This window comes from Leiobunum rupestre, chromosome 9, assembly GCF_980474605.1.
Source record: "Leiobunum rupestre chromosome 9, qqLeiRupe1.1.hap1, whole genome shotgun sequence".
Classification (NCBI taxonomy): domain Eukaryota; kingdom Metazoa; phylum Arthropoda; class Arachnida; order Opiliones; family Sclerosomatidae; genus Leiobunum; species Leiobunum rupestre.
The window spans coordinates 45,380,359-45,390,358 of NC_143392.1; the positions used below are offsets into that span (position 1 = coordinate 45,380,359).

General features: G+C 33.9%; 1 protein-coding gene across 1 annotated transcript; it reads left to right on the top strand.

The window, feature by feature from the left end:
* The first annotated feature begins 7,619 nt into the window (after nt 1-7,619).
* LOC149928530 (F-box only protein 22-like) lies at nt 7,620-9,701 on the top strand. Its single transcript, XM_090159225.1, has 2 exons — nt 7,620-7,633; nt 8,422-9,701. The coding sequence occupies exon 2, from the start codon at nt 8,431-8,433 to the stop codon at nt 9,673-9,675; it is 1,245 nt and encodes a 414-aa protein (XP_090015351.1). The 5' UTR covers nt 7,620-7,633; nt 8,422-8,430; the 3' UTR covers nt 9,676-9,701.
* Nucleotides 9,702-10,000: the final 299 nt, after the last annotated feature.

Genomic DNA, 10,000 nt, shown 5'->3' on the forward strand with positions numbered 1-10,000 from the left:
GCATGGTGCCGTGGGAAAATGTTTCCGAAAACGGGTGATTTGGCATGGAATTACCCAATTAGTAATTTTTCAAAGGAAAGGGCATCTTAGTTTCTGAAAATGTTATGCCCCCCTTGGTCGCCGGGGCTACGGGTCCTTAGTTACGCCACTGTCGTAACTACATAAAATTAAGGGCCTATTCCCCTAGAAAGGTTTAATTCGGCACTGTCCAACTGTAAAAATTTCAATAAATAAATACACATTTTGAAACGTATCCACCCTGAAATAAATAGAATGGACTATGCCATCCACCCTGACATAGATGAAATGGACTATGCCTACATCGTGTTTTTCTTGTCAAGGCCGTTCGTTTAAATAAAGAATTTCCGTCTCCACCAATTATAAATGAATGAAGTTATTTCAGTCCTTAATTCATAGGCAAATATAAACTCAATACTGCCAAGATGTATGTTCACAATAGAATTAAATCTTTTTTCAATATTTTTAACTATATGGTGCGATTATTTGCTAGAAATATATATTTTGTACCCGAGTCTACGCTCTCGGTAAAAAAGGTAGATGAACTGGGAAAACGCGCGAAAAGTGTTTTAGGCTTGTGGGTTAGATATATTTCGTTTTTTTTCATTGCCAAATTTAAATAGCGTCTCAAATTATGAATCTCATCCAACTAGTTGTTTGGTCTATGAAATAAGCTACTTCATCCAGTTTTCACTTTAATTTGATAAATGGGATAAGGTAAACTATGTTACCAAAATAAAAATAAAATTAGAGCACATTACAAAATAATTAAATAAAAATGTTTAAAGCGTTATTATTACTCCGGGCCTATCACTAGGTGTTTTGATTTTGTTTTAGATCTGGACAATTAAAAATAAAAATGGAAAAGTAACCGTAACAGGGGAACTAAAATTAGATATTTTAATATATATTAAGCATATAAGTGTAGCAGCCGAAACCAGAAATATGACCAGAAGTATTAAATAACTGTGATACTATTAAAATATGACCAGAAGTAATAAATAAATGTGACATGAATGATTTTAAAAATTCTATAAAATATGACCAGAAGTAATAAATAAATGTGACATGAATGATTTTAAAAATTCTATAAAATATGACCAGAAGTAATAAATAAGTGTGACATGAATGATTTTAAAAATTCTGTAAAATATGACCAGAAGTAATAAATAAGTGTGACATGAATGATTTTAAAAATTCTATAAATTATGACTAGAAGTAATAAATAAGTGTGACATGAATGATTTTAAAAATTCTGTAAAATATGACCAAAAGTAATAAATAAGTGTGACATGAATGATTTTAAAAATTCTATAAAATATGACCAGAAGTAATAAATAAGTGTGACATGAATGATTTTAAAAATTCTGTAAAATATGACCAGAAGTAATAAATAAGTGTGACATGAATGATTTTAAAAATTCTATAAAATATGACCAGAAGTAATAAATAAATGTGACATGAATGATTTTAAAAATTCTATAAAATATGACCAGAAGTAATAAATAAGTGTGACATGAATGATTTTAAAAATTCTGTAAAATATGACCAGAAGTATTAAATAAGTGTGACATGAATGATTTTAAAAATTCTATAAATTATGACTAGAAGTAATAAATAAGTGTGACATGAATGATTTTAAAAACTCTGTAAAATATGACCAAAAGTAATATATAAGTGTGACATAAATGATTTTAAAAATTCTATAAAATATGACCAGAAGTAATAAATAAGTGTGACATGAATGATTTTAAAAATTCTGTAAAATATGACCAGAAGTAATAAATAAGTGTGACATGAATGATTTTAAAAATTCTATAAAATATGACCAGAAGTAATAAATAAGTTTGACACTATCGAAACAATGTATGACTAGAAGTAACTAATAAATGCGTTACTCGAATGATAGAATTAACAAATAAGTGTGACACTATATGACCAGAAGAAAAATTAAGTGTGACTAAAAATGTTTTTTGATATTCTAACAAAATATGCCCATAAATTAAAAATAAGTTCGACACTAATTAAAACAATGTATGACCCAATGTAGCTAAATATTGTTACACTTACCGAAATATTATATGACCAGAAGATATGTATAAGTGTGACAGATATGACCAGAAGTAATTAATAAGTATGACACTCGAAACAACGTATGACCAGAAGTATTAAATAAGTGTGACACTCGAAACAACGTATAACCAGAATTAACAAATAAGTGTGACACTATATGACCAGAAGTAATAAATAATTGTAATAATTTTTTTTTAAGTTCAAACAACATACCGATAGAAGTTTTGAACAAGTTGGACACTTATCGCAACAACGTCTGACCGGGAGTAACTAAAAAGTGTGGCACTTAACGAAACAATGTATAAACAGAAGGTAAATCTGGTTCCGTCGAAAAAGCCTATTTTTCACTGATTTTGGAGCTCGTGCAAAAAAAAACAAGTTTTACTCTCTGTATAGTCGAAATAAGAGAAAGGTATTTCTCAAAAACGTCCAAGGTTCAAATTTTCATTACTAATTTATTACTTCTGGTCATATAAAAAAGTGTCAGTCTTATTTGTTAATTCTGGTCATACGTTGTTTCGAGTGGCACACTTCTTGTCATATATTGTACCAATAAGTGTAACAGTTACTTCAAATATATTTATTACTTGTCATAATTTACAGAATTAAAAAAAAATTAGTGTAACACTTTTTTATGACTTATAGTCGTATTTTGTTAGTATCACACTTCTTTATTACTATTCATCATTTTTGTTAGAATTAAAAAAAATATGTCACACTCATTTAATACTTCCGGTCATATTTTGTTATTGGCACAATTATTGGTTACTTCCTGCCATAAAATATATTTAGTGGCACACTTATTTATTTCTTCTAGTCATACGTTATTGTTTTAGAACGGGCTTTCGGTTAGAGATACAGTGTCCCTGGTTGAAGCCCATCTAATTTCAGTCAAGGTTTTCTTAGCTAGAGAACGTTTGTATGTAAAATTATTATCGTATAAGTGGGAACTTATGTTTATTTATAATATATCAGTGGGGTTTTTAAAATTTCTTAAATTCCGCAAAATCCGATCCAGACTATATAAAGTTTTTATTAACCAAAGTTTATTTCTGTCTTATAATTATTTTCGTGTACGTAACGACTTCTACGTTTTTATAATATAATGGGGATATATACACAATTTTTGGGATGTTTGCCAAAGTGTTATATGTATAACCACAAGTGGATCATTCTCCACTTATGGTATAACTATTGTGGTGTGGTCTTTTTAATGAGTTTGGCTTCTAATTAAATTTTCTTTCAGGAATTTCATCTTTTCTGAAAAATTAAAAATTTAAGAATGTAAACTTCCTAAATCTTTTGAATGTAGTCGTGGGAACTTAAAAAAAGTCGCTCATTCCGTGGAAACCAATCTCATTTCAATAACGGTTTTCTTAGCTACAGTTCATTGGTGTTCAAATTATTTTCTTACAAGTGGGGACTACTTTTACGTTTTGTGGAGACATAGACACACCTTTTTGTTACGTTTGCCAAAAAGTTATATAATTATTCTGTTGTCTTTTTAATTAGGTTGGCTTCTAATGAGAGTTTTTTGAGGAAATTCATCTCTACTCAAAAAATTAAAATTTATAAATGGGAACCTCAAAAATCTTTTGAACGTAGTTTCGGGAATTTTACAAATTCACACATTCCGTCGAAACCGATTTTATTTCGATAAAGACTTTCTTAGCTTTAGCTTATGCAGTGGCGTCACCAGGATTTCAAAACTGGTGGCGCTTAAACCATTAGCACTGGTCAGGGGCGTCCTATAGTCAGTGATATGGGGGAGGGGGGAGCTCCCAAAAAGGTTTTTAAAGTTGAAATATTGAGGCCGACTATGAAAAATTAAATTTTTGATGCCCATTTTTAAGTTCGAAGAAACTTTTCGACAAGTGAATTGGAAAAATTTTTAATTTTAGGTGGCGCTTCTCAGAAATTTTAGGTGGCGCTTCAGAAATTTGACAGGTGGCTCAAGCGCCGCCTAAAACACCCTAGCGACGCCACTGAGCTTATGTGCTCACTTTTCCCTCCACCTTAAAAACCCTCTGAATTGTATAGGATGCTTTTTAAGGCAGTCCAAAATGGGAGAATCCGCATCACATCAACTTACCGTGGACACGATCGGGGCGGATCCTCCAATTGAAAATTTAAAGACGCCCGTTTTTTTTTGCTGGTGATTATAAAATCATCCACCCACCCGATTTTATTTTTGAGACCAGATTTGGATTCCTTTGATTTTGTAGCTCTAGATTCCATAGCCACATTTTACTAATTAAATAGTTAACACCGTCAAAAAATTTAAAACATCGAAACACTGTTAAAACTTTAAAATCACCCGCTATATTTGCTGGTGATTGTAAAATCAACCAATCGCCCGATTTTAATTCTGAGACCAGATTTGGATTCCTTGCATTTCGGAGATCTCGATTCGATAGCCACATTTTACTATTTAATTAGTTAACACCGTCAAAAAATTAAGTATTTCAAATAGAAAATTACGAAGAAAGCTGGACCTGCGTTCTAGTCAAATTTAAAGTTAATTCATAAAAAATACAAAATCTTTTTGCAAATTGAGTTTCTGCAATAAAATAATTAGCGATTTGAATTCTATGTAATTGTAATTTTGTTTTTTTCTGACTATTTCATTCTCAATGCATCGTTAAGACTTGGATGCTATTGTATATATCCGTATTTTACTTATTAAACAAGTTACGCAGCGAGGAGATCGGTGTAATGGTTAAGGACTCGCCCTTGGGAACCAACGGGTGAAAGATTGAATCTCGCTTAATATTTTTTTATTTTAATTTTACTTTAAGTTTGAACATTTTCTCTGCTTTTTATATCAAATAAATTATATTACTTAAATTCCTCGAATAATATTACTTAAATTCCTCGAATAATATTACTTAAATTCCTCGAATAATATTACTTAAATTCCTCGAATAATATTGCTTAAATTCCTCGAATAATATTACTTAAATTCCTCGAATAATATTACTTAAATTCCTCGAATAATATTACTTAAATTCCTCGAATAATATTACTTAAATTCCTCGAATAATATTACTTAAATTCCTCGAATAATATTACTTAAATTCCTCGAATAATATTACTTAAATTTCTCGAATAATATTACTTAAATTCCTCGAATAATATTACTTAAATTCCTCGAATAATATTACTTAAATTAACTAAAAATTTTGTAATTATGTATATTCTCTTTCTTGACCATGGCTAAAACAATACTAATTAAAGAATTTAAACAAAGTTCTGCTACTTCATGGTTTTAATTTTATTTATAAAAATACTCGGGACGTTTCGGACCAAGGTCCTTCTTCAGCCGCGTCTAATCTAACAATGTTTCAAGCTTTCATTTGTTGGAAAGGGGCTGAAGGTTGCCCCGCGATTGTTGGAAGTACTTGACGTACAACCTACCATGCTTTTTAAAACTATTGACTACAGTCAGGGCCGTGCGATTTGCACCCCCCCCCCCCTTGAGCCCTGAAACATTTTTCTCAATTTATCTTGATTTGCACCCCCCCCCCCTTGAACTTCTTTGATGGGCCCTGCAGCTACGGGCCCCTTCGCGGGCCCTTTTCATCCGGGCCCCGGTGATCTTGCCCCCCCCCCTCTGCACGGCCCTGACTACAGTTTTTAAAGAGCACGTTATTATCTAGGCCAAGGCTTGACTATAAATTACACTAAATTTCTAACATTCCCTCGTTGTAAATATAATGTAGAAGCTAAGTTAGAATTGAATTTTTAGTAAATCAGGAAAATAATCTATTAAAAACACCAAGGCACTGACTACAGTTTCACCACCGAAAATGACTGAAATAAATCCGGAAATGAGAGCCTCTCTTTTTCACAGTATCGCCAGAATCTTATTATTCTGAAATTTAAAAATTCAAACACTTTTCCTATTTAAATCGACCCAGAGGAATATGAAAATCACAATTAAAAATCAAATTTCTAAGCGGCAAAAAAAGTTACTATTCCACATTTTGGAAAGTTTAGACGAAAATAGGTCAAAACCTATACGTTTCCTTATGTCAAAATATGTGTTTTGTAGGGCTTTTTCTGTTCTTTTCAACAAGCTAGGAACTCTGTTACTAGCATTTCTAGAAAATAAATTATCCCCATTTAAATTTTTAAATTATAGGGCGAACAAACTTTTCAAACAGAGTGTACTTCTCTTTCTTTTGCAGATGGAACCTCTTCGGCTTACAAACAAAGATCTTAGTTTGTTTAAAATAAGGCAAGGGTTACAGGCCTACACTACTGAACGACTTCCATTACCGTGAAACCCCCAAATGATATTAGTTTTCGAGCTCGAAGACAGAATACGCCTCCAAGCTAAAGGTTCTTTCCCCTGGAATTGCGTCAGAGATAACGGCAAATTCGCGGTGGAAACTTTCCCCATTCAATTTTCTGTAGCCAATTATAATAGGCATACGTCGCGGCCACTTCAACCTTTGGGAACTCTTAAAGGGGAACGGTCAAGCTTTAACCAGTTAGATAGCCCTATAGCCCATTAAAAACTAAAATTTATGGCGAAAACCGCATCAAATAATATTGAGTGGTTAATTTTTAATTAAATAAAGAAATTTCAGGAAATCGAAAAGCGCGCGTCTGCCGCGACACCGGGTGAGAAACCGGTGAGACACTTCCGTTTCTTTTAAAATTGATTAACAAAAAAGCTCGCGCTGCTGTAGATGTGAAAGATTTTAGTTTTTTTTTAATATGCACGTGCGGCGCTTTCCAGTTAAAAAAGAACTAAGCCTAAATTGAGCGATTTCAAAAGCTACGCTAGTTCGCAAATCGCTCATACGGGGTTAGGGGCGCTGGCGGCAGACCCTTAGATGGCGGCGAAAATTCAAACCCAAACACTTACTTTTTGGGCCAAAAGCTATTTTTTCAAGACAAAAAAAGGTACGTGTTAGTATATTGAACGTCTTGTTAATCTTTTGATACGGAAATAAGGCCATATTTGGAAAAGCTTGGCCGTTCCCCTTTAACAGCCAGCAATCTTACTATCCGTATATTGGAAAAGATTTCACGGTGAAAATAACGCAGCCTATTAACTAACGACTTATTATTTATTTTTTTGATGAAACGAAGTTAACTCTTTTAAATGTTTTAACTAAACAAGCTTGTTGATTTTTCGATATAAATATTTACAATTCTATAATAATAGACTTAAAAAATCATCTAGGGAAACTCTTATCGAAAAAATTTTATCAATTCATGAAATAAATATATATTTTTTCTATATTAATTGAGAATAAAATATATGTCAAAAAAATAAAAATAACTGGAAATATTCGAAAAAATTAATTTTGGATAACGTTTGGATTAAAAAAAATCTAGAATTTTTTAGTTTTAATCAATTGCTATGGATTACACTCAGCTAAGTTAGTAAAAGCTTACCGATCGCCGACCTCGAGAGATGCTCAGCCCCAACAGTATAATATGGTTTTAATTTCATTTATTTAAGTAGCTTAATTCGTTGCTGAAAATCTTGGACAAGCACGACAAAAGACTGAAGCTAATATTAATTGTAAGTTGTTCCACGTCCTGTTATTTATAATTATTTTGAAAGTCTTAGCATTAATTAGCGACATTGACCAATTGATTTTAGTGACATAGAAAATATGTCCTTCTCGTGTATCGGAAAAGCTGGAATGTAAATAGCTTTAATGATATTTGTTAATTTATTATAAAAAAAATTCTGACGTCGTTAGTTTGCAATAGCAGTCGTTAGAGTAAAACATTCGTACTTTCTAAAACCGAGTGGCGCGCTATTATGGGCGCTTTCGGAAACTCGACAGTTGGCTGAACTAGGTTTTTTCCGTTGATGCTTTGGCCACGATGGCTCTGCTGGCGATATTGTCAAGTTTCCGGAAAAAGCTAAAGTTTCATGTAGGCCCTAAATAGTTTTTCGGCTTCAGTTAACTGAAATATTATGATTTTCGAGATTCAAACGCATTGCGCGAGTTTCCGCTTTAGAAAACTGGTTCGCCTTTGTTTTTAAGTGTCGACTTAAAACGTACACCCGACTTCTAAATTTTAGATGCAACGTCTTTATTGAAATGTTTTATAAAGTAATGTATAGAATATAATTTTTTCCTTACCACTAAACCAACGCCTCTTACAATAAAAAGTAATTAATTTCGCAAAACAAAATAACGCTTGTGCACTTTTCTTTGGGATTTATCCTAATTTATTTGGGTGAAGATTCTTCTGAAAGGCTGTTCCGCACTCTGCGGAGAATCTTATATCTAATTCATCATTGTGTAAAGATCTCTTATTTTATAATCTTACGTATGGCAATTATTTTTATTTCAGTCTAAAAATATGGAAACGCATATCGTAACAAAACGTAGAAAATTGGACGATGAAGCGACTGCCCTGTTGACGCAAACCTCTATCGTGGTCGAAAGAGTATTCCGTTACTTGAATGCGCACGAACTGCGCTTGTGCTCGCGAGTGTGCAGCGTCTGGAAAGAAACCGCGGATATCGTCAAAAGGCGGCGTCGCGAACCGTTGGTCTTTCTGCAAGTTGAGGCTAAAAAATCTAACGAGACTACTCTAATACAAAACTTTAAAAACATATTGTTCTCGTGCTACTCAGAACGGGACACAGGAGTGGTGTTTTTCGCGAACGTCGATTCCGAGAATGTCCGTCAGGTCGAATACTTTCTTCAAGCTGCTGAAACGTCACCGCAAAAATTGAGATATTTGAGCGTTAATTTCTCGCACTTTGGAAATTTAATCGGCCTCGCAAACACTCTCAACGGCTCCAGGCTGCAGCCGGACACTTATCTTTCCTCGCCCGGAATAGCGGCCGCTTTCTTCCCGGACAACATTCCCGGAGTGCAGTTCTTCTCGTTCAAGATTCCAGACGAGTTCCCGGAAACGCAACAAAGCCGAGAGGCCATCCCCTTCGTGACGGGCATACCGCCGGAAACCAAAGTCAAATGTCTGCTTGTATTTAAAAAGGCTCAATTCAGCGTGGTTAGAAGCGACTCGGTCTCGGACCCAGCACGCGCCATTATTGACTTCTACGTGAAACAGAGTCCTCTGGCACTGGGAGGAACGGAAGCCGATTTGGTACATTTCATCAACGAAGATTGTCGCGACAACGTAGATTTGCAACTTCCGTCTGTTGATTGCGGACTGGCCTTCGCTGGCGATAATTTCGAGGCAGGCTCCATTTTGATCGCTCCAGGCTCTAGAACTAAACGGTTGGTAACTCGTTGCATGATGGAACTGAGAGCGAAAATCACTCTTCGAAGATATAGTTTGGCGTTTTTGTTCTACTCGGCCACATCAGAAATCGCGTATTTGTACAAGTCGAGGGGCATGGAATCGGCATGCTTCAGAGAAGTCTTCCCAAACGTGCCTTTCTTGGGGATGAAGAGCCACAGCACTCGCAACGTCAGGGAGATCATCGGCACTAATTTCTATCCCGGAGCAGAAAAATTAGACATACCTCCAGCTTGGGATGCATTTATTCACCAAAAAAGTGCCACCCTGATTTTGATCACTTGGGGATTTATGGCGGCGGGTTCTCGCGCCACTGGAAGTGAACGTAAATGATATTCTTCGTAGAGTTCTATCAAAAAGAACGTTAATTTTAGCGCGCTATTTAAAGCATACGATTTTAAATATATATATATATATATATCTATAATAAATACCAATAATATTTTAATTTAAATAATTCAAATTGTCTTTACATTAAACATCCTCTAGAACGTCTCAAACTACGGTCAGCAACTGATTTTATCAAATGAGTTCGGCAAACTAGCTATTTCTTTCAAGTGAAGGTTAACTTTAAATTGCCACTGTGTAAATTTAATTTTTATGATAATGTTTAATCTTCCTCGACTTTCTTGTAGATTTTTTTTTAAATAAGACCACA

Coding starts and splice junctions, on each gene's coding strand:
- LOC149928530 (XM_090159225.1), top strand. CDS start 8,431: ATGGAAACGCATATCGTAACAAAACGTAGAAAATTGGACGATGAAGCG.